This window comes from Arvicanthis niloticus, chromosome 1 (genome assembly GCF_011762505.2).
Source record: "Arvicanthis niloticus isolate mArvNil1 chromosome 1, mArvNil1.pat.X, whole genome shotgun sequence".
In the NCBI taxonomy this organism is placed as follows: Eukaryota; Metazoa; Chordata; class Mammalia; order Rodentia; family Muridae; genus Arvicanthis; species Arvicanthis niloticus.
The window spans coordinates 78,228,588-78,253,778 of record NC_047658.1 but is presented as its reverse complement, the minus strand read 5'-3'; the positions used below and the strand labels follow the sequence as shown (position 1 = coordinate 78,253,778).

Below are 25,191 nucleotides of genomic sequence, written 5' to 3'. Positions count from 1 at the left end.
TGTGTCATTCTACTTTGCTTATTTTCACCCTTTATTATGTTCCTTATCCTTACTTTTATGTAAATCTAGATTACACTTATGAGAGGAATATATGTCATTTGTCTATATTAGCATTTTACTTACTATACTTGAGTATGGGGACACCCAGTTCTATTCATTTTCCTTCAAATAACATGATTTTATTCTTCTCTACAGTTGTTAAACTGCTTACTGCATAACACATTCTTTTTTGTTCATTCATTGATAGGCATCTGGACGGATTCCATATCTTTGTTATTGTGTAGTGCTGAAGTAAACATGGGTGTTCAAGTATTTCTGTGGTTTGCTGGTTTGAATTCTTGTTTGTGAATAGTACCAAGAGTGGTGTAAATAAGTCAGATGGTGTCTTTCTGTTTGTTTTGTTACTTCACTTTTTTGATGAACTTCATAGAGGCTGCACCAGTTTGCACTCTGCAGTGATGTTTGAAGGTCTTCCTTTCCTACATCCTTGCCAGCATTTGCTTCCATTTCTTGTCTTGATGACAGTAACTTTGCCATTGAGGGAGATAGGATCTCAGTATGGCTTTAATTTGTATTTCTCCAATTGCTATGCATGGTGCCAATACTTTTTTTTTCTTTTTCTCTTTTTTATTAGATATTTTATTTGTTTACATTTCAGATGCCAATTCTTCATCAAATATTTATTAGCCGTTTGAATTTTTCACTAACCCATTTGTTGATTGGACGATTTAGTTTATTGGTGTTTAACATTTTGAGTTATTTTTGTATTTGAGATATGACCTCCTAATTTAATATGTAGCTGGCAAAAGTTTTCTCTAATCCTGTCAGCTATCTCTTCTTTCTGCTCATGGTTCCTTTTTTTCTAGTATCATTAATGAGTTCTCCTGAACCATTAGAGCCCTTTTCAGAAGAACTTCATGCCTGTGAATAGATTTTAAAGTTTTTTTCATGTTTTCTTCTAACAGTTCACTTTAGGATCTTATGTTAAGGTTTTTAGTTATTTATATATATATATATATATATATATATATATATATATATATATGATGGGGGAATCATCTAGAATCATTCCTTGACATTTGTATATTATTTTCCTAGAACTACTTATTAAGTGATTGTCTTTTCTATAATACATGTTTTTGACACTTCTGTCAAAATTGAGGTGGTTGTAGCTGTGTGGACTTATTTCTCAGTTCTCTGTTCTATGTCATCTGTTTAGTTTTTATATTATAAGATATAAACTAAACCTCTTTTAAGAAGTAGCAACATAGATGTATATCACTTGCTCCCAACAGATCCGTACCCTAGGGTGACTAATCTTTTATAATTTGGTATATGATCTTTGAGAACTGTTCATACTCAGATGCATGTTTATCTGTGTGTACATTTATTTGTTTGTTTGAGGATTGTTTTCTTTTATATTCAAATAAGTGCGGCAATGTTACATGAATTTTTCTAGTTGGCATTTTTTCTAATGCTTATTTTATTTCACATATATGGCTATTTTATCTACATTTCACTACCATTTCATCTACATTTCACTACCAAAATAAGGTGTCAAAGCCCCTGGAACTGGAGTTACAAATAGTTGTGAGCCATCACATGGTTGCTAGGAACTGAACCTGAATCATCTGTAAAAGTAGCAAGTGCTCTGAGCACCTGAACTTTTAGGAAGTGTTTTTATTTTTTTTTAAATCTAATGTTTTATCTTAGAGATCTTTCCACAACAGTACATGTGAAACTGTGTCAATTGATTTGAATCTCATGGTGGGAATATAATCTAATTCATTTGCAGATTATTCACTTAATGCCTCAAAGAAATTAAGAAGTAGGTCTTATTAATCTTAGATATCTTATATAATAAACTTGTGTACTTTAGATTTTGCACCCGGATTTGGAAGTAGCAGATCATGCCTTCCCTCCTCCACGAACAGCTTTATCCCACTCAAAAATGCTGGTAAGAAATTTAATGTTCAAATTTGATACTTTTAAAGAGTACTGTACTTTTATTTTTAGGTTTGCTGAAATAGCTGAGTTAGAAGTACCCTTAGAAGGTTTAGGGCAATGTTCTGGCCTCAGAGAGGGGATTTGATTTTTTTTTTTCTTTAGGGGGCAAAAATAAGGATAGCCAAGAAATCAGAGCCTTAGTTATAGCCTGGAACACTGCCTAGCATAAGATATTGGATTCTTCTCTTCTTGTAGTACTATATATCAAACCCAGAGCCTTACTCGTGATATTCATGGAATCATATTTCATTAGAATAAGAATAGATTTTTATAATTTGGATAAATGTTGAAAAAATTTTATAAGCCTTTAAAATGTAATCTTTTGAGAGTTTTTCCCTTTTATATTCATAACTATAATTTTTTGAAGATATAAAATAAAGATCTTGGCATATATTTATTTCTCTGACACAGTAAAATAAGAGACTATGCTACTTATTTTTCCTCTGGAAGAAAATTGTATGCTCTAGAATCCAACTCTCTTCGGTTCAGTAGAAAGAACAAACCCATTTCACCCAAGCATAAGCAGAGTCTCTCTCATGGGACTTGTGCCTGCTGCTTGGGTAGACAAGCCTGGGCAGAGTGGCACACTTGCTGTCTCAGACTTTCTTCCTTCTGTCTGATTTACTTAAATTTTTTTTAAAATTAAATCACCTGTGTATTTTGTTTTGCATTTTCAGGATAAAGAAGTTCGAGCAGTTTTCCTTAGGTTATTTGCACAACTGTTCCAAGGATATAGGTCCTGCCTCCAGCTTATCCGGATCCATGCCGAGCCTGTGATACATTTTCACAAAGTAAGGCACAGTGCCAGGTTGTCTGTCAAGTGGACTTATTTAATAGGACCACACTATTGGCCATGTATATTGAATTAATTTTTGAATGTTCTTAAAGTCTCTGTGTTATGTGACAGATAGAGCTGGTGTAATATTTTCCTTCAGAATATGTAAGCTTAAAATTGATTTTTCTCTTTTTAAAGTATTATCAAGCATTAGTTAAAAATTAATACTTGATTTTTTTCTCTTATCTTTTATATAGACAAAACCTTTTGAGAGAAATATATTTCATGACAGTGTTTAGTTACACATAAAGTCATTCAACCAATCTTCAACCTTTCTATTTTTATTTTAACCATTATGGCCATCTCCAAGTGATAAATTATCATCTCACTTTTTTTTTCTTTACAGACAGCTTTCTTGGGGCAGCGTGGTTTGGTTGAGAATGATTTCCTCACTAAAGTACTCAATGGAATGGCATTTGCAGGTTTTGTTTCAGAAAGAGGACCTCCATATAGAGCCTGTGATCTGTTTGATGAGGTATAGTTCTCACCAATGACTAATAGTTTAAAGGAAAAACAGGTTTTTTTCAACATTTACTCAAATTCTTAAACATTAAGTAATTTAAATATTATGTATATCAAATGTTGATAATTATGTTAATTAGAAAACTATAGAATGTTCTAGAAGTATGCAAAAATTTTTAACAACTAAGATTTAATAGCTTCTTAGATCCTTTTCAAAACTGGACAGTGCTTGTATAAATAAAACTTGTTTTTTAATATAGTTGTTTAATGATTGTCAGTCTGCAGCTCAATGTAACTTAATGTACAGATTTGTGACTCTAAATTACAGTTACATTTAGTCCATCAATGTCATAAAGCCGTAATTTAAATTTATAGCATTCCAACTAATCAATAATTAGCATTTTCTAGCTACCTTAGTAGAAATATTTGGGATACATATGTAATCTCTATCTTTTTAAGGATTTGGTTTTATATAAAGGGAGAGATAGATTATATGACTAGTATACAATTTTATAATTATTGTGCTTTCTCTTTTTTAAATACATTTTTTCATTTTATCATTTAGTTGTATATTTACAGCAGTGCATTATGGGACACAGGAAAGTAGATAGTAATTGTATTTTAGTTTTTGAAACAGTAGTGTCTTGAAACCAATAGATTTAAAGTTCCTGATGTCCATCCACTAAAGAAAGTCACTCCTGGAACCTGAAGGGAAATTTTGTTACCTTTTACCACTGATGGCTTATCCTGTAGGAATAAAGGTCTTTTTTTCAGAGATGGATCTTTTATTCTTTATAAAGATAGTTACTCACAGGTAAGGAAAGGAAATCAGAGCTTCTGTTCTGAAGATGAAGACTAAACGCCTCACTTAGTACCCAGCATGTGCAGGTGTGCGGCCCATTACCCTGACTTGCACAGTTTTTATAGTCACTTACTGAGCTCTTGCTCCCTAAATAACAGTATAACTGGCCATTGAGCATACTAACATCTATATCAACCTTTATGTTTCCAATTAAGTTCTCAATGGTTGATGGCTTATATAGTTAAACTAAGATGCTTGCCAAAGACCTTTTCTAACTCATCTGCTGGTCTCTGAAACTTTATTAATAGCAATGATAGTTTGTGTGCGTCTTTGTTTTCTACCTACATTTTCCTTGCTAACCTCTGGCAAGAAAGTCAGGCTGATTGCTTTTACCATGAGACTTAAATATTTCTCTTCCTACCCTCTTTGTCTACTTACATGAGAACATGCTTTTATAGGAAAATAACATTTGCTACTTGGAAAGACCCATTTCCTGTTTCACATGGCTTCTACAAAGTGTTAACAGGCAGATCCTACTGTGCCCTGTCTTAGACTTACACTGTCATCAAATAAGTACCTTGGGAATGAAAGGCAAATCTGCCTTTCTTTGTATGACAATCTTCTGAATACTATCACAGAGTGGGAATCCATAGTACTGCAGCCTTTGATTTATCTGTTGGTTCCTAGAAGGAAGAAAGTGTTGTTCCTTTCCCTTTTCACCTGTTTATTCTCCTACATTTCTTTTCATGCCTGTCCTCTTCAGTAAGTGTACACTCCCACATAATTGCCTTAGCAAATTACTTAATAGAGAGATGGACTCCATATATATCACTTGAGAACTAACAGTCTAAAGGTCATCTTGCTCTTCTGCTTTGATTTAGAGGTGAGGAATCTGAATTAGAGGTAAGGTCACACTGTCCATAGAGTCCAGTCAACCCTACATGAATTGTTTGTTCATATTTCTGAGATAAAGAAAACATCTGGAGACTTTTATACCTTCCAAATTTGTTCAAGTAAATTATCATGAGTGAGGCCTAAAGGCCTCTGCCCTACGTAGATGATTGTTCCCCAAGAGTTACTGAGTAGGGGCTGCCTGGAAGCCATGGATTTAATATGCCTTTGTTATCTTGGGATAGAGGTGAAACCCAGTTCAAGTCTAATAAATTACTTTGAAAATAACATAGTTTAAATGGCTTTTAGTTTGCATGTTGTATGAAAATACCAGTTTTTAAATTCAACATATTTAGGTACTGATTACTGCCATCTGATTCTTTTTCCAAGTTGGTAGCTTTTGAAGTAGAGAGAATTAAAGTTGAAGAAAATAATCCACTGAAGATGATAAAGCACATCAGAGAACTTGCTGAGCAACTATTCAAAAATGTAAGTCTATTTAGTCTGTTTAAAGTATTAATGAGACATTTCATTTTTAGAACTGAGAAGCTCCAGCATTCTATCAGTAATATCTATGCTCTGAATAATCAATCCCAAGATGTCACACTTGCTTCTGTGTGTCAGAATATATCACATTTTTTTGTCACTGTATCATAAAAATGTCTTGACCACATTTTTCCCCATGAATATTATGCCCTCATCTTGAGTTTTCTTCTGGGTGTCACGTTTAATAGAGAAAGTTTAAATACACTGGTAATCAGAAGTACCTTAGACAGCACTGAGGGTATGCTCTGCTTCAGCATAGTTAATGCCTGTCATCTGAGCTCGATTGTTTTGAATCAATGAGGTAATGAACTAAGCTGGAAGGAGCAAAGAAAACTGGCAAGTGAACCACAGAAACTCAAAGATGAAAATGCTCTTTGGACAGAAAAAGTGTTGTAAATTAAAAGATCAGAATGAGGTGAACTAACCACCTGAATTCTTAGGCTAGCAGGGAGGCTACATGCTTAAAGAATAGTGGTTGTGTGCTAAGTGAGTGCTGGCCACTCCTTGTGAAGTTAGTGGTTCCTTTGTTAAGAAACACAAATCAAGTGGGGAATGTGGCACCCTCTGAAGAAAAGCAGAGGGAAGTTGTTTTAAGGAATTAGAGTGAAGAAGAACTTGATATTAGTGCTCTGGCCCCAATGCGTACTGTTTAATCTAGCTACTTGACAAGACAAACCACTTTTGACAGGCATTAGTCACTGCTTTGTCATATTCATTTGAAATCTGAGGACCGGTAAGTTAAAAGCAGAAATACTAAATACCCTGTTACATATTGTTGAATTATTTTCTTTGCTTGTATGTAAATGCATATGTGCATGTGTTGAGGACTGAACTAAGGGCCTTGTGCATGCTGTGTATCTACTATACTTCCCAGCTGTTTCCCATATTCTGCTCAGTTATGTTCAAGTTCTACATTTGGGGTCAGACCTTTCTTTGAGAGAGAGAATTCTCTGTGAAAGATTCATATTAAAACAAATGGTATCTCTTTTCTGAACTGTGCCCATCTAAGTTAGAATTGAATATTCTTGGTTTATTTCTATAATTACTAGTGACTTTTATTATCAAATTTGACAGAATGTTTTGCCTAATATCAAAAGAACAGAAGTTAACACAGGAAGAAATTAGGCACAGCATGCTTGGTCCTGGCAAAAGATAATTTTCTATTTTAATTATTCAACATAGTAATATTTCACTGGGCTGTCATTTATAATTAGTTCCTTTCATAAGAAGCAATATGTCATAGTCTTAAACGTATCCATCTTTAAGTCATAATTGATTTGTCAAAAGTTTAAATAAATGGTATAGCATAAACCACTTAACATACATTATCTGCAATCCTATAGTACCCATTTAAGGCAGGTTCAGTATACCCATTTCTTGATGATATAATTGACTTGGAATCATGTAGCTATTAAACTCTAGCATCCAGAGTTTTAAATTTATGAACTTTCTTATGTCTAATTCTTTAATGTACTCTATCATATTGATTCTACTTAATCCAAGAAAAGTAATAATCAATCAGACAGTGATGGTGACACCTTTAGTCCCAGCACTCAGGAGGCAGAGGCCCTAGACAGAGCTGTAAAATGAGTTCCAGGACAGCCAGAGAAATTCTGTCTCAGAAAAATAACAATAACAAAAAAGTAGCAATGTTTTCATTACACTTTATGACAGTGTTTCAGCATACTTTCTCACTTGACAATGACACTGCACAATAAGATGAGGCTCCTGTTAGATGGATAAGGGAATTGAAGATTAAGAAGTAGTTTATTCTTCTCTAGGTAGAAATGGTTTATTGATGCATTTCAAAGATATGCAGAATGCCAGGTAGGAATCGGTTTAATCAAACAAGTCAAATAGGACTGATAACTTTTTTAAAAAATAGCGGTTTACTCCTTTGATCTTTTAAAAAAAAACACAATTATTTTTCAAGACTATTTCAGGACAAATGTTATAGCTAGTAAGATGACCAAAATTAGGATTCTGCTATCAGTTTGTCTCTACTGTGTGAAGACCAACTTTCTACAAGGATTGTGCCAAGATACTTTAATGCAAAATAAATAATGCTTCTTACTGTCTTCTAACTTAAATTTTATGATACATACTTTATATTTACCAGCATATAAATAAAAGTACAATAAAATTAATATATAGTAATTATACATTCTTAAGACAGGGTTTTTCTGTTAGCCCTGGCTGTCCTGGAACTCGCTCTATAGACTAGACTGGTCTCGAACTCAGAGAGCCACCTGCCTTTGTCCCCCAAGTGCTGGCATTAAAGGCCTGTGCCACGAGTGCCCAACTGTAATTATACATTCATTTTGTTTGTTTGTTTTTTGTTTTTTATTGGTTTTTATTTACATTTCAAATGCCATCCCCTTTCCCCATAGAAAATGCCATCCCCTTTCCCTAGAAAACCCCCTTCTCATTTTTGCTTTTATAGAATTTATAGAATTTATAGAATTTTTTAATGTTAACCAATGGCTTTATAAATTTGGTAATGCTCAATATCAATCAGAAGTGTAACCTAATACCCAACCTAGATATATCAACTATCTTTGACTGACGGTAATTATATATTCTTAAAAGTGAATATAAATCACAAACCAACTGTGTCTCTCAGTTTTTAAGGTGATCGTAATGAAACATCACATTATTATGTAAAATACAAATTGCCTTCTTTGTTAAGACTCTTCAAAATCCACTTTACATTTCATGAATCTTTATTAGGCTTTTTTAAAAAATCTAATTCAGTTCCATTTAGTTTAGTTGAATCCTCTCATCCAGTGTGTATTTATGAAGTACTTACTAATGTTGAACATATTTTAGGCACATGATCCTCCTAATATCATCCAGAAAAGATACACAAACATGATGAATGAAAAATCTGTTAATCCCAGCACTTGGGAGGCAGAGGCAGGTGGATTTCTGAGTTCGAGGCCAGCCTGGTCTACAGAGTGAGTTCCAGGACAGCCAGGGCTACACAGAGAAACCCTGTCTCAAAAAAACCAAAAAAAGAAAAAAAAAAAAAAAAAAAGAAAAATCTGAAAATATGATTTATTCTCATCGTTCCATCTAGTTGTAATATTCTGGAGTTTGTGACAACCCCAATATTTCTATAATATAAATATTTTATGAAATTAAAAAAAACCAGACCAAGTGATAAAGTTATATTTTTGGGTCATGAAGGAAATTGAAAATATAAAGTAGTAGTCATGACAATGTGTGGAAAGTAATCCATATATTTTTATTTTTACATGAAAGGCAGTTTCACTACCATGTCAGAGTCACACTCCTGAGATTCCCCTTGGTACACAGGAACCAACCATAACCATGTCAGAGTTACACTTTTGAAATTCCCCTTTGTACACAGGAACCAACCATATAATTTTATTGTTTGATTATTCTTGTTTTAGAATTGAAAAATGATGATTCCATTCAAAATGCTTGTAAATACTCTGCTACATTTAAGTTTGGTATGTGTCTAGCTTGTCTTCACATCCCAGTTCAGGATTTCAAAGAGATGTTCACTTTCCAGTTTTTTCTCATCACTCCTATAATTTGCCCTTTAGTGAGGTTTCAGGAATGTGAGTTCTGTGAATTGAACTAGATTTAGTTGCTTTTCTTGATTCCTGGAACTTCTTAAATACCTAAGAAAATTATCGGTAACTTCAGTACCTTGGCAATGTAGAATCGAGGAGAAAACTAAGCATTTGAGACGAGTCACACAAGCACTGGTAGGGTTAAGCCACAGAGACATTGTATACACCTCTATACAGCTTTTCCTTCTGTGCCCAGTGGTAATACTGAAGGCTGCTCCCTGCCGTCGAGTGTCCACATGAGCATGTTTTCCTACTTAGGCTCCCTGTCCTTAGACATGCTGACTCCAGACCTCATAAAAGACCTTATACAAGACCTCATAATTAAATGCCAGAATAATCAAGATAAGAATTTTATGAAATTTCATTTTGAAGTACTAGAAACCAGTTAAACCAGTTAAAGTAAGACCCTTTAGCTCAAAGCTTAAACTCTTCTCTCTGATTTGCCTGTTCATGATAAATCAATTTATCCTGATCAGCTTTACATAGAGCAAAATCTTCAGTGTACTCATCTATACATTTTGACAAGTACACGATGCCCCCAGCATTATAGTAAGTGTGCATGGCATTCTTACCATTCAGAAAGCTCTCGAATGCCTATTGTAGTCACATCTTTGTATCACCTCAAATGCTTGGTAACCAGTGATCTGTTTTCTTTCACTATACTTTTGTCTTTCAACAATTCAGTTGTTTTGAATTTTGCTTAATTCTCTTAATATAATGAATTTCAAGTTCATCCATGGTCACATAGAGATGGAGATGATACCTTTCACTAATGAGTAGCATTCCACTTGCATAGACTGCCAGTTTTATTTCTCTGTTGACTTGCTAAATAATGATTTTGGCAATGAGTATCCTAAATATTTATACAGGTATTTACATAAATGTAAATTTTATTTCTCTTAGATAAATACTTAGGACTCAGATACCAGGATATATGGTAACACAACATTTAACTTTGTTTAAGAACTACAGATTGTTTTTCTAAGTGTCTATATTATTTTGTATTCCCACCTGCAGTATATGACAGTTCCATTTGCCGTCTATCTTAAGCAACACTCAGTAACATTCATAACTTATTTTTTGTTTCTTTGTTTTTCTTAAAGTCATTCTCAGAAGTGTGCAGTGGTGTCTCTTTGTGGCTATTTTAACTTATGTAACATGTTTATAATGTTACATAATCATTATATGCAAATATGCTGCCTTAGTAACTGTGATAAAAGTAATTAGGTAAGAATAGAGACTGTTTATCTGGCATCATTAAAGTATTGATTCTCCAAACACTCAGCCTTCCCTACTCCAGAGACATTATCATATTGGGCAATATCAAAAGATACTTTTAGTTATCACAGCTAGAGAACATGTGCAATTGTGCTAGTAAATACAGGTCAGTGATGCTTCCAAATATTTTACAGTGCATGAAAACACCCACATTTGCTGGAAACAAAGAATTGTCAAGTTTAAAATGCCAGTAGTATCAAAATTAAGAAGTATATCCAATGAAAATGACACAGTTCAACACATTAGATGGGAAAAGCCTCAATACAAAATGCATTAATGTTAGGGGACCATGATGCATCTCAGTGGTCAGTAAAAGGTTAATAAAGTTAGAAAGTTGAGACTATCACATTCTGTCAGTCTCATCTACTGTCAGGCAGCTCAAGAGGCCAATTATATTGGTATTTAGTGATTTATAAAAGTAATAATAATGTCTTCAACTACATTTGGAAAGATTTGTATTATTCCCCAGAGTATGAATGAATGAATGGTGGATATTAAACAGTTTTAAATATCAGAACTAATCTAGAATATTTAGTAATGTATAACAAAGAATTTTTATTATTTAATTGTTGTTGCTAGTGTGGCTATGATCTACATTAGATTTCCAGTAAGTCTTAGAATTTTTGTTTTGTTTTGATTTGCATTTATTATTTTTAAATTTTTTATTGGATATTTTATTTACATTTCAGATGCTATCCCCTTTTCCCATTTCCCCTCCCTAGAAAACCCCTATCCCATCCCCCCTTCTCCTTTTGGCTTTTATGCAATTTTTAAAATGTTAATCAAAGGCTTTATAAGTTTGGTAATACTCAATAACAGGATGCCCATACATTCAGAAGTATAACCCAATACCCAACCTAGATATATAGCTATCTTTGACTGGTGGAGACATGCGAACATCTGCCTCCATGTTCCCCCACCTACCTCTTTCTCTCTCTCTCTCTCTCTCTCTCTCTCTCTCTCTCTCTCTCTCTCCCTCCCTCCCTCCCTCCCTCCCTCCCTCCCTCCCTCCCTCCCTCATCACCTAGCTCCTCCTCTCTTTCTCTTCCTCCACTCCTTACTCCTCCTCTTCCTCTCCTTACTCCTCCCACCTTAGCTCCTCCTACATATCACCCTTCCTGTTAAAATAAACCTTTTCTCTTAAAATACAATTAGAGCATAACTATACCAATTTGGGTCAGTAAGGTACAAGATAGACCTAATACCCAATTCCATCATTTTGTTGACTAACCAGAACCTCTGTCATCCCTCCTAACTAAAAGACTTACTTCTGAACCTGGCTTTTTTTCTTGGCTTTAGAATGAATGTCAGCTGAAAACCATCCTCTCAAATCTTTTCTCTCAAAGTAAATAGCTGGGATTGGCTTTAAGACTATAAGTCTTCAACCCCGTCAGAAATCCAGAATGACTGAGTTAACTGAAATTATGGGAAGCACAAAGCATAGCTTCTAAAACTTAGCCAATTTATAGAGACCACTGAACACCTGGACAGTCCCTATACTACAGAACATTGGAGGATCTGATCTTCAGCCTTCTGGCCCAGGATCATCTGACAGACCTAGTGATGCAGAATTATTAAGGGGTGATTACTCTGTCTTGACAGATACAATCGACTATTCTGCAAGTGTCCTTTTCTCGACAGTAATTTGTCTGTAGATGAAAAGAGGCAAGTCTTGCCTAGTGGCTGTCTCATCACAACTGGAGTAACTCCAAAGATGCTCAATTTCTTCTTGGAATCCAAGACAGGAAGCTGTCAGGAGCAGACAGGTCTCTAATCAAAATGAACATTACTACAAAAATGTTTGTAATGTCAATTCTATGGACTTCTGACGGTTTGAAAACCAACTATCCATGTAAGGCAATCTGGACTTTTGTCTGTTAACTCCTCTCAGCTATTTCTAAATAAAATATAGAAAACACCCTAATAATAAACTTAGAGCCATGAATTTGCTATAGGCCCTTAACTCACAGGCTAACCATCTCAAGTCAGTTAGAAAAGTTAAAGGACTGGGGTCTAAGCCTTGTTTTCCTAAATGTGTTATATAGACACAATGCCTATGAGAGTAACAATATTAATTTCACTTTTATATTAGTAAGAAGCTCATACCAATGAAAACCCTAAATTTGAAACCAAAGTAAATTTTGTACCATTTAAAAAATTATAACTTCATCTTAATAACAATTATACTTATTTCTACCAATAAGTTATGGCTATGCAATAAATTCTAGCTAATCCTCCCTGTTCCAACAAAACCACTACTTTTCCCTAGAAAGACAGCCCAATATTAATTAACCACCTCAGTCCCCAAGCCCAGGGAATAGGGGTGCCAACTCTTCATTAACTTCTTCAAGCTGATTATTGGCGTTGAGATATTAGAAGAGGGGCAGGGGGAAGAGTAAATTGATAAGCCTCTGACGATGTGTCTTCACTGAATCCAGATGGAATTCCAGGACATCGGAGGTTTGGGCAGGTCTGCTCAGTATGCTTGATGAGTAGATACACCAAGGCTATGTATTCTGCAATATACAATTCTCAAAACAAATTTTAGTATCAAGATAATACTTTTTTGTTTGAATTCTGGAATCTAGTCTTCTGGCAGCCTGCCTCTGTCATGTCTAATCCATATAATTCTGGGAGTTTCTATGAGGGTGTGCTCCATCCTCCCATTCCCACCTCCCTGCTTTCAAATTCCCCAACACTAGGGAATCCAAACTTTCAGGCACCAAGGCCCTCCACTTCCACTTATGCCTAACCCCTTACCCCATTCCCCCTCCTCCAATTACTATGAGGGTGTGCTCCCACCATCCTCCCATTCCTGCCTTCCTGCTCTCGAAATTCCCCAACACTAGGGAATCCAAATTTTCAGGCACCAAGGCCCTCCACTTCCACTGATGCCTGGCAAGGCCATCCCTCAACTACCTATACAGGGGGAGCCGTGAGTCCCTCCCTTTGTGTTCTTGGGCTGGAGATTTTACAATGGCTACTCCAGCTTGTTTCTTAGGACCATTTGTTTGAAAAATTGTTTTCCAGCCTTTTACTCTAAGGTAGAGTCTGTCTTTGTCCCTGAGGTGGGTTTCCTGTATGCAGCAAAATGCTGGGTCCTGTTTATGTATTCAGTCAATTAGCCTATGTTTTTTAATTGGGGAATTGAGTCCATTGATGTTAAGAGATATTAAGGAACAGTGATTGTTGCTTCCTGTTATTTTTGTTATTAGAGGTGGAATTATCTTTGTGTGGCTGTCTTCTTTTGGATTTGTTGGAAGAGGATTACTTTCTTGCTCTTTCTAGGGTATAATTTCTCTCCTTGTATTGGATTTTTCCTGCTATTATCCTTTGTAATGCTGGGTTTGTGGAAAAGATATTGTGTAAATTTGGTTTTGTCATGGAATATCTTGGTGTCTCCATCTATGGTAATTGAGAGTTTTGCTGGGTATAGTAGCCTGGGCTGGCATTTGTGTTCTCTTAGGGTCTGTATGACATCTGTCCAGCATCTTCTAGCTTTTATAGTATCTGGTGAGAAGGCTGGTGTAATTCTGATAGGTCTGCCTTTATATGTTTCTTGGCCTTTTTCTCTTACTGCATTTAATATTCTTTCTTTGTTTTGTGCACTTGGTGTTTTGATTATTATGTGACGGGAGGTATTTCTTTTCTGGTCTAGTCTATTTGGCGTTCTATAGGCTTCTTGTATGTTTATGGGCACCCATTCTTTAGATTAGGGAAGTTTTCTTCTATAATTTTGTTGAAGATATTTATTGGCCCTTTAAGTTGGGAATCTTCACCCTCATCTATACCTATTATCCTTAGGTTTGGTCTCTCATTGTGTCCTGGATTTCCTGGATATTTTGTGTTAAGAACTTTTTGCATTTTGCATTTTCTTTGACAGTTGTGTCAATATTTTCTATGGTATCTTCTGCACCTGAGATTCTCTCTTCTATCTCTTGTATTCTGTTGGTGATGTTTGCATCTATGACTCCTGATGTCTTTCCTAGGTTTTCTATCTTGAGGGTAGTCTCCCTTTGTGATTTCTTTATTGTTTCTACTTCCATTTTTATGTGCTGGATGGTTTTTTTCAATTCCTTCACCTGTTTGGTTGTGTTCTCTTGTAATTCTTTAAGTGTTTTTTGTGTTTCCTCTTTAAGGGCTGCTGCCTGTTTACTTGTGTTCTTCTCAAATTGTTTGAGAGTGTTATTTATGTCCTTCTTAAAGTTCTTTATCATCATCATTAGAAGTGATTTTAAATCTGAATCTTGCTTTCCTAGTGATATGGGGAATTCAGGACTTTCTGGTGTGGGAGAACTAGGTTCTAATGATGCCAGGTACCCTGGGTTGCTGATGCTTATGTTCTTGTGCTTGTCTTTCACCATTTGGATCTCCTTAGTGCTACCTGTCTTGTCTCTGACTGGAGCCTGTCTTTCCTATTATCTTGGTTGTATCAGAACTGTGTGGGGTGGGTGTTACTACTGGGGTTAGAGCTGGGGCCCAAGATCTGCTCAGTGCTCAGGCTCAGACAGTAAGGAACCAGTGCTCTGGGCCAAGAGTGACTTTCTGGGTCCTAGTGGGTTCCAGTCACTCCCTGTTTGAGGCAGTTGTTGCTGTCTCCTTACCTAAGATAGTGCCTGGGTTAGAACTTCTGGTAGGCCCTCTTCCTCTGGGTTCTGTGAGATTGGGGGCAGCACTGCCATCCGGGATCTGCTCAGTGCTCAGGCCCAGACCAGAAGGAACCAGTGCTCTGGGCCAGGAGTGACTTCCTGGGTCCTAATGGATCTCAGTTACTCCCTGTTTGGGGCCAGTTTTGCTTTCTCCTTACCTAAGATACTGCTGGGGTTAGAGCTCCTGGAAAACCCACTTCCTCTGGGTTCTGTGAGATTGGGGGCAGAGCTGCCGCCCGGGATCTGCTCAGTCCTGGGGCCCAGACGGGAAGGGGTTTGCATTTATTTGACATGTGTGTTTGGCCTTCTTTTCTATAAATCCTAAGGGTACTCTCATTTAGTCTGACAGAGAAAGAAAAACATTGATGTGCCTGACCACATGGTATATAAGTTGGTAAACTTTTTAAATCTGTGAAAAGCAGTGAGCTTCTCCCTATGTGTACTATATCAGAGACCATCCCTTGAAGATCATCAAAGTTTAAAATTTATTCCCAGTGAAAGGGTTGAATTTAGCCAGACTTTCTCAGGCTGTTCATTCTGGTGGACCCTCACAAAATTGTTTCTGTCACTGTGTTCAGTTGTCTGAGTCTTTGGCTATTACTTTATACTTAAATTTACATTTCTCTGAACTCAAGTAAAAATTTTTTTGTTGGTTTGGAATATTAGAAAAAACAGATTTCCTTGTCTCGGCTGTAAAACTGGATTACAATTTTTAATGAAATCAGGAACCTAAGGAAGCAGTCCAAACCCATTCATAGTGAGAAGTCATAGTAGGTATGTCTAAGATCCTCTGGAGCACAGCAAGTCCTGACTGGAGCTTCCTTTCCTTGCTGCTTGTTTCACACAAGTTTTGTGGGGATGAGGCATAGTTTCAGGTGACACATAAGGTCGGTCCTCTACACTTAATATGCTGCCCATTAGAGGGCAGTAGTGCACAGACACAGCAGCTAGGAAACCAAACAGATTTGCATCAGATAAACAGTGTGTCATAAATTAGCACATCTATCTAAGGTCTACCTACATTTCACTGTAGAATGTTTCTGCAACTACAGATTGACTCACCTTTGAACCTTTAACATGGGGTTTTCAAATGCTTACTATATAGATTTGGTTTACAGGTTTTCTGAAGTGTTTGTAGGAACATTGTTAATGCATAATATCTTTTCTTTAAGAAGTGATTTATGTTTAGACTTGCTGCTACTTTTACTCCAAGTGCAATCACTATTATTACTAACATGCATAGTTGTTATTGCAATATTTGAAAGGAGTGCATTTCATTTTAAACACATGGTATCATACAAAAACATGTAATAGAGAACTGTTTTTAAAATAAGTGTTATCTAGACTTTTAGAAAATATCCTTAGATTGTTCCTGGGATGCATGTAGTGTTTGTGTCATGAGAATATCTCTATAACAGCTGCTAACAGCCCTCACAAGACATCTGTGATAGGTTCTGTGTTATTGTCAGTACAATATGAGTGAGTCATCCTGTCCCAGCTCACACTACTGATGAAGTGCTCAGGCTTGGATGTGAATCCCTGGGCATTCTGAAATCAGAGAACATAAACTAAAAGTAACTTGATTGTACTCACTGGATTACCTAAATGTCCTGCTGAATTGTTACACTACCTAGTGTTATGTTTTCATGTCTAATCTTGTTTCTGGGCTGTCTACTCAGCTTGTTCATTTAACCCTTCACTAATAGTCATAAAGTTATATAAGGTTGCATACATCTGGAAACCTTGCCTCAGCCATTTTCTCTCTGTTAGTCTGCATAGTACTGGAAAAATGTCTGGAATTATTAACTTCTAAGGGAGAAAGATTAATGTTGACTCTATGGTTCAGAAACTTTAAGGAAAAGTGCTGGACCTTGATGTTTTGGGCTTGATGACATAGCTCATCGTGATGAGTATGCATAATAGAAGAGGCTGTTCATCTCAATGTGGCTGAGAAACAGAGACAGGAAGGGGACAATATCCCCATCAAGGGTGCATACCTTGTGAGGTATCTTCTTTCCATTGGGCCCCAACTCCAAAGGATTTTAGCACTCACAATAGTACCAATGGCTGATGACAAAACCTAGCATATGGGTTACTGGGGGGACATGTAAAATCCAAGCTATAGTGTTCTTCTGAACTTCCTTGACTTTTTATGGGTCTTGGTTTTTTCCTGTAAAGATAAACATGCCACATTACAGATTTTGACTAGAAGTGCTGCATGTAACCTTTATTTTTCTAAATGACCTTAGTCATTGCTAGAACAGTAGGTACTAGAGACTCTAAGAAACATAAAATGTAATTCAGAGATACTTTCATTATTACAAAAGTTTCTACTTTAAATATTTTTATGTTTTAGAAGTTGTTAAAATGAGGAGGCTCTATATGGCTCAGTGCGTAAAGCCATGTAAACCTGACAACCTGAGCTCAGATTCCCACAGTTCCTGTTAAAACAAGACACAGTAGTGCCCACATTCATAGTTTATTTCAGTGTACTTCAGTGGGGAGGTGTAATGTAGAGATAGGAGAAATACCAGAAGCTTGCAAGCAAGCTAGCCTAACCTACACAGTAGCAAACAAAAGAGATCTTGTCTCAAACAAGATATAAAGGACCAACACCCACAATTTACCTCAGACCTTCACACACACTTCAGTTGACACACATATGAACATATGCATGTATACACATATACAAAAAAATCTTTAAAAATTGTCATGATGACTGTTTACTTCATTTGAAATAAAATACAGAAATTAATCTAAATAGATATTCTTTAAAGGATTCAGGATTCAAGGTCCATATGAATTACCTCTCCTCTCTGGAAAAACTATATTTTAGAAACTTGATCATGAAGATTTTGAGAATGTGGATAGAAGTCATACCTAACGATGAAAGCAAAGAAGTAAATCCCAGGGACCACAGATCCTAGTGTCTGTGTTCATTCCAGGCATAAACTTAAGCCTGATTATTTGTCTTAGGTAAGTTATTTGTCTAGCATCTCATATTGAACAGTACAAGAACCCAAATCTAGTGTTTTGACACATCAAACAGTCTCATTTCCATTGTGTTCCAATGCTAACTGTATCCTCTGCCCTAATCCACTTTTCACTTTTTCTGGATCTGAGCCATATAACCAGAAAGCATTTGGGGTAACAGTTCTAATAGATAGTGACAGTTGACCATTTTTAAGTGACAAGAGCATGTTATAGGATACCAATGAGTTTAGTCTACACCATGAATAGCATAGGTTCAGTGGAAATAAGGAATTTTCTGGTGGCAGAAGGATAATAAATGCTAGAAGTGGTCTAAGAAAGGTTGTAAAGCAGCCTTCCCTAGAGAACTCTATAGACTACATGAATTCCACTCTGCTCAGGATTTGAAATAGAATCCTCCTTAAATTGATGCTAGATAAAGTTTCACACAGGCCCTAAGAGTATTTAAAAATATTAGCTGATAGGGTTATGGGTATAGCTCAGTGGAAACATATAGAAAGTCCTGCATTCAATCTCTTGCACCAGAAACTTTAAATTAACTAAATTATTGTAGTTTTGATGTGTGTCAAACATATCATACTTGATAGAGTACAGTGGAAAGTAGTTTAGTGCCTTCTGCATGCCATCATATTTTTTCTGTAATAGGTATATAGAACAAGACAAATAAAACAAAAACAGCAAAAACAAAAATAAAACACTAACGTTTTTAATATGGGGCTGGAGAGATGGCCCAGAGGTTCAGTTCTTAGCACCCACATCAGACAACTCATTACCACCTAGAACTACAGCTCCAAGATAATCAGTGCCCTCCTCTGGCCTCTGCAGGCACCTTTATGCAAGTGTGCATATGCACACAGAAACACACATGCATATTTATAAAGAAAAATAAAATGGTTTAAATTTTTTAATTAAAAAAATACCTTTTAAACCAAGCAAAATGTCTGCTTTTGTGCTTCATTTTAGAGAGACAAGGCTGAACAATAAATAATTCATAGTATGTGAAAAGTTTTTACATATTAAAGAGAAAAATATAAAGAAAATAAGGGATGTATTGAGGGAGGCAATATAATTTTGGTAAAGTGTCCATAAAAGATGTCTATAAGAATTGCAAATTCAGAGGAAGCAGAGAAGCATTTCAGACCAAGGGAACAGCTGTGTGCCAAGGCCTTGAGGTAGGGACAGGAAAGCCTGTGAGCTTTCCTCGAATCGAATGCATGTAGAATACAGTTCAATAGAAAGGCTAGATCTTGCAGTCTCATTAATAACTTTGGGTTTTACTCTGGTGAAGAGGCTACTTGAATGACAAGGTTGTGTGGTGATTTGTCATATTTTAATAACTGACTTTATTGTTGAGAGATGGAAAAGGACAGAGTCAGGGAGACCAGTTGTGCTGGATAGTCTGAGAGCTGTTAGCTTGAACCAAAAGGAGATGTAGGCAGATTATAAATCTACTCTGACAGTAAAGTCTACAAGGTTGATAGAAAAATGGAAACTTGTATGTTAGAAAGAGGGATTAGAGATTCCCAATCTTTCCACAGGAATGACTGGGAGTGATCAAGACTGAGTAAAATAGATTTCTAAATAGATGACATTATTTTAAATCTTAGTGAAAATATTTTATTGTACATAGTTAAATAGAGGACTATAGAATTGGAGGGAACACTCAGATTAATAACATTGAATCATTGAATGTCTTTATGATAAAGAGCTAAGATCTTGGAAGTGATCTCCAAAGGATTTAAGTATCAATAGAATAGGCCCAAGGATTGAGCATTGGGGTATTTACATAATTAAGAGGTGAAGAGGTGCAACCAGATCTAAAGTCAAAGCAAGGTACCTATTCACAGAAGAAGACAACCAGCTGTCTCAGATGCTACTAAAAGAGCTTGGAGAAAGATTCTGGTATTCTGTATACTTTGGCATGTGCATGAATGTATAATTACTCACCTGTCTGATGTCAGTATGTCCCTCTGTGCTCTTGTAATTCTTCCTATTTTAACACAGTTTTATTAAATATATTAACTTAGATTATTTTTCTTCTGTCTGATGTTACAGGAGAATCCAAACCCTCATATGGCATTCCAGAAAGTTCCACGTCCAACAGAAGGATCCCACTTAAGAGTTCATATTCTTCCTTTCCCAAAGATCAATGAAGCCCGGGTTCAAGAACTAATAGAGGAAAATCTTGCTAAGAACCAGAATGCACCTCCTGCTACACGAGTAGAAAAGAAATGTGTAGTGCCAGCAGGTCCCCCCGTTGGTATGTATGTGCATGTGTGCATCATCCATATGTGTGCATACGTCTCTCTCTCTCTCTTTCTCTCTCTGTGTATGTATTTGCTTGTTTTAAAAATGAACCTTTTAGAGATGGGAAGTGACATATTCCAATAATTACAGTACTTGGAAGGCTAAAGCAGGAAGATTGACCCAAGCCAGACTGAGCTACCTAGGGAATACAACACCCACCTAGAATATCTCTCTTAAAATGAGATTCTATCTGAAAACAAACTGTGTGTGTCCTAATAAAATACAAGACATATCAATGAAAAGCATATAATTTTATAAAATGAACAAGCTTATAAACTGGAATTAAAGTATTATCAACAGGAATTACTCCTTCCACCCTTCCTCCCATAAAAGTGATAATTATCTGACCACTGGCACTGTAAAATCTTAAAACAATTTATTTAGCTTAAAGCAGTTTTTGGGGGGAGTAGTTCACATACTGAAAGCCCTCTTATGAGTGTACAGTGCAGCAACTTGGGAGTAACTTACAGTTTACTCCATCATCACCATTTAGTTTAAGAACATTTTCTTAAGCCATTCTTCTTTTGTACCTGTTATCAATGATTTCCTACTTCCTTCTAGAACTACCTTCCCTCCAGGTTGGAGAGTAATCTATTTCCTGTCTACATGGGTTTACCTATTATGGGATTATGAGCATTTGTATAAATGCATTTATGTACCATGCATGACTTTGTGCTTATTCATTCAGCATAATATTTTCAAAATTTTCATTGTAGCATATGTCATTATGCCATTGGTTTTTGTGGATGAGTAATGTAAGGGGAAATGTGTGTATATCTGACCTTTTTTTAAAAAAAAATATTCATAAGGAAATTGACATTTGAGTTGGTTTTGCTTTGGGGGTTTTAATAATAATGTTGCTATGAACATTAATATGCAACTTTTGTGTCAATAAGTTTTCATTGCTCTTGAGTATATTCCTAAGAATACTCTGTTTTAAGGAGCTGGCACTCTTCCATAGCAGGAAACCTACACTATACTCTACCAACAGTGTCACACAAGGGTGTGACATCTCCCAGCACCAGAATGCTAAGCAGCTTTTTGTCTTGTTGCCTTGCATGCATCTTCTGTCTATAATGTCTATAATGCTGGGTACGGTAGCATACACCTTTAGTCTGAGCAGCCAGGGGCCAAAGACTGGTGATTCTCTGAGCTTGAGGCCAGCCTGGTCTACATAGAAAGTTTCAGGGACTGTCTTTCTTCCTTTTTTTAAGTTAAAAATTTCTTTATTATTTATTCCCAGTGCCACTATCACAGTTTACTGGGCAATATACCTGATTGTGATGAAAAGAAAAAGCTACAACAGACAAAAGACCTCAGGATTTTACATCTAATTGACACTATATTGCATCAATCAGTAGCTGTACTTTTTTTGCAAACTGTGTCTATGACAACCTGAACAAGAAGGGTTTCCTGTTTAAGCTGTAGTAACTTTTCTGACTATGGATCATTGTTTCTTTTGTGGTAATTTTTATAGTTTCCCTAGTGTATTTGGAACAACTGTCTCAAAGTAACCTGCAGCTTTCCTGACAATGCCTCCCTCTTTCTCCTGCTAAGGACTTAGCCCTCTTCTGCTGGGTTTTAAAACCTTCTGCTACCACATCCACCACTTCTACCAGCACCATAGATACTGCCTCAGCTACATCCACCAAAACTGCCCCCTTCATGGGTCCATAATTTGATTGCTGTTACCCACTATAATTTCCAAGGTCATTACAGTTCCCACCAGCACTACAGTTACCTCCACCAAAATTCTTACTTCACTGTAGCCATCATCTCCTCCTCCACCACCACCAAATCCACCACCTTGGTTTCCATATCCCAGTCCACCACTACCATATCCTCCTCTACTACTGTAACCAGGACCACTACCGTGGTTGCCACCGCTACCTCCAAATCTATTATATCTACCATCACCACCTCCATAACTACCTCTGCTGCCCCCACCTCTACCACTATAGCCTCCTCTTTCACCAAAGTTACCTCCCTACCTCCAAAGTTTTTCTCATGACCCTTAAATTTGTCAAATCTACCTCCATGATGTCTCTGTGATTCAGCCAACTGCATCTCTTATTTAGAAAGGGCACTTTTCCCAACAAGCAGCTGAAAGAGTCAGATGCAGATATTTGCACCCAACCAACAGACAGAAACTGCTGACCCCTGTGATTGAATTAGGGAAAGGCTGGAAGAAGCTGTGGAGGAGGGTGACCCTGTAGGAGAACCAGCAGTCTCAATTAACCTGGGCCCCCGAGTTCTCTCAAACACTGGACCACCAACCAGGTAGCATACACCAGCTGATATAAGGCCCCCAACACATATACAGCAAAGGACTGCTGGGTCTGGGTTCAGTCAGAGATGTTCCTAACCCTCAAGAGACTGGAGGCCCCAGGGAGTTTAGAGGTCTGGTTGGGTAGGGAGTGGGGGCAGGGACATCCTCATGGAGACAGGGGGGTTTGGGAGGAGGTATGGGGTGTGGAACAGTCAGAGGGTGGATGGGGGAGGGAATAAAGTCTGGAGTGTAAAAAATAAAGACAAAAAGAAAAAAGAAAGGGCCCTTTTCACTTCACAATTCTGCCCTTTAACAGTGTGATGTTTCTGAACAACAGTTTTATCTATCATGTCATAATCATCAAAAGTTAAAAAAGCAAATTCTCTTTTTCCTACTCTGCCTGTCTTCCATAACCTCTATGGTTTCAATCTTACCATACTTTTCAAAGAAGAAAGATTCTTCTTTGAAATTATGTTCTGTATCTTCTTTCAGCTACCAAATTTTTAAATGGGTACCCGGCTTTACAGAATTCTTTCTAGAAAAAGCTGTCTTTGGTTCCACTCCACCCTATCAACCTTGTGTGACTAAGCACACATTGCTGCATCCACCTCTTCAGCGTAAGAGTAGGTCACAAAACCAGAGCCCTTGAAATGTTTTGTTTGGGGATTTCTCATTACTGTAAACTGTAAGTGTGCCTCATTCCTCAAAATGTTCTCTTAAACTCATCTATAGTTTCAAAGCTCAGACCACCAATAAAAGGCTTCCTCAGCTGCTCTGGTTCCTTTGGATCATGGCCCTCCATTTTGAGACCTCACCTCTTCCAACTCAAGTTCAATCTGAGACCAAGAGAAAGAGGCAGGTCTATGGACTGTCTTTCTTTTTCTTTTAATTAGTTAATTTATTCACTTTACATCCCAACCAGTTTCCCCACCCTTCTTTCCTCCCAGTCCCTGCCCCCTATCCCCATTCACTCTTCCCTTTCTCTTCAGAAAAGTGGAGGTCTTCCTTGAATATCAGCCAGCCTTGGCATATCAAGTTGCAGTAAATCTAGGTACATCTTTGAAGCTAGACAAGGCTAGCTTTCCCCAGTTAGGGTAAAGAGTCCCAAAGGCAGGCAACATAGTCAGAGGCAGCCACTCCCCTGCTCCTGCTGTGATGAGTCCTACATGAAGACCAAGCTGTTACATACGTGCAGAGGGCTTGGGTCAGTCCTGTGCATGCTCTCTGGAGGTTCATGGACTGTCTGTCTTTAGTAATACTTGTCTCTTCTTCCTTACCAATTGAGAGAGATGTATTAAAGTCTCATGATAGTGGAGCTATTTCCTGTTTTAGCTCTAGTTTAGCATTCTGGGTATATCTTGAAGTTTCTTAAATATGTACATATTTGCAAGTGTTATACTAGTTACTTACCTTTTCATCGTTAGAAAATGTGAACTAAATTGCATACTACAAAGGAAAAATTAAATTACTTTAAAACTATTAGCATGACCAATATATAGTATTTTTTTCTCTTGTTACATGGCATTTGTTATTTTGATTTTTTCCAAAAAAATTTGAAAGATTAGCCTAGTCAGTGCATAATTTATATAGTTTTAATTTATTTGTGTTTTCTTTATATTCCTTTACTAGTTTCAATAATGGATAAAGTGGTAACAGTTTTTAACAGTGCACAGAGACTGGAAGTTGTTAGAAACTGCATCTCGTTCATATTTGAAAATAAAACTTTGGAGACTGAGAAGGTAATAAAACAACATTTTTTCTATTTATATTTTCCTTTTAGGGTTACATTTTAAAGTTACCAAGTGACCTCTTCTCTAATTCTCTTTTGTATCTTTTTGTAATTTTAATGACTGGAATGAATAGTGTCTAAAATTTAAAACTGTAGATCAAATGTATGCCTATAAGAGATATTTTGTAGTCATTTTTCTACAAATTTTTGTTACAAGAATTTCATATTATCATTTTTAAGTGTGTGTGTGTGTGTGTCTGTGTGTGCGCGTGCATGCGTGGTATGTGTGGTGTGTATGTGTGCTGGTATCAGCAGAGGCCATGGCACCAGAACCCCCCAGAAGTGGGAGTTATACTGTGAAGAGTGATGTGGGTGCTGGGAACTGAACTTGTATCTTCTTCAAAAGCAGTACACGGTCTTACCAGCTGAGCTGTCTCTCCAGCTACTTTCTCTCCAATTTAAAAGCTTGGTTCTTTAAAACTTTTTTCACATACTTTATTTTGTATATAATTTCATTTTTTGCAAGGAATCTAATTAAAATGTGTAGTGAATACTAGAAACTGATACTAAAATTTAAATGTGCCTTTGGGTTTTCTTGCCTTCTTCAATGGATCATGCTGAACATGACATAGCCTTTTCTTGGTGACTCATGGTCACAGTTCTCAACATCTGCTACAAGGGGTTGGTAAATATGTACAGTTGCTTGCTACTTACTATATGACTAACCTATCATCCCTCACTTTTTCATGTTGAGCATTTTGTTGGTTATTTGTTGGTTGGTTTTTGCCTTCAGCTTCTGCATGCTGTTTACTTCTTATTTTGG

General features: G+C 36.6%; 1 protein-coding gene across 11 annotated transcripts in view; it reads left to right on the top strand.

The window, feature by feature from the left end:
- The window catches only part of Sbf2 (SET binding factor 2), a 293,801-nt gene that overhangs the window by 152,061 nt on the left and 116,549 nt on the right, over positions 1 to 25,191 (top strand). For all 11 annotated transcript variants that reach the window (XM_076940847.1, XM_076940858.1, XM_076940824.1 and 8 more), the window contains exons 10-15: positions 1,880 to 1,957; positions 2,685 to 2,798; positions 3,189 to 3,317; positions 5,388 to 5,486; positions 20,119 to 20,323; positions 24,269 to 24,378. In XM_076940847.1, the coding sequence (XP_076796962.1) occupies positions 1,880 to 1,957; positions 2,685 to 2,798; positions 3,189 to 3,317; positions 5,388 to 5,486; positions 20,119 to 20,323; positions 24,269 to 24,378 (735 nt within the window). The remainder of the gene's footprint in view (positions 1 to 1,879; positions 1,958 to 2,684; positions 2,799 to 3,188; positions 3,318 to 5,387; positions 5,487 to 20,118; positions 20,324 to 24,268; positions 24,379 to 25,191) is intronic.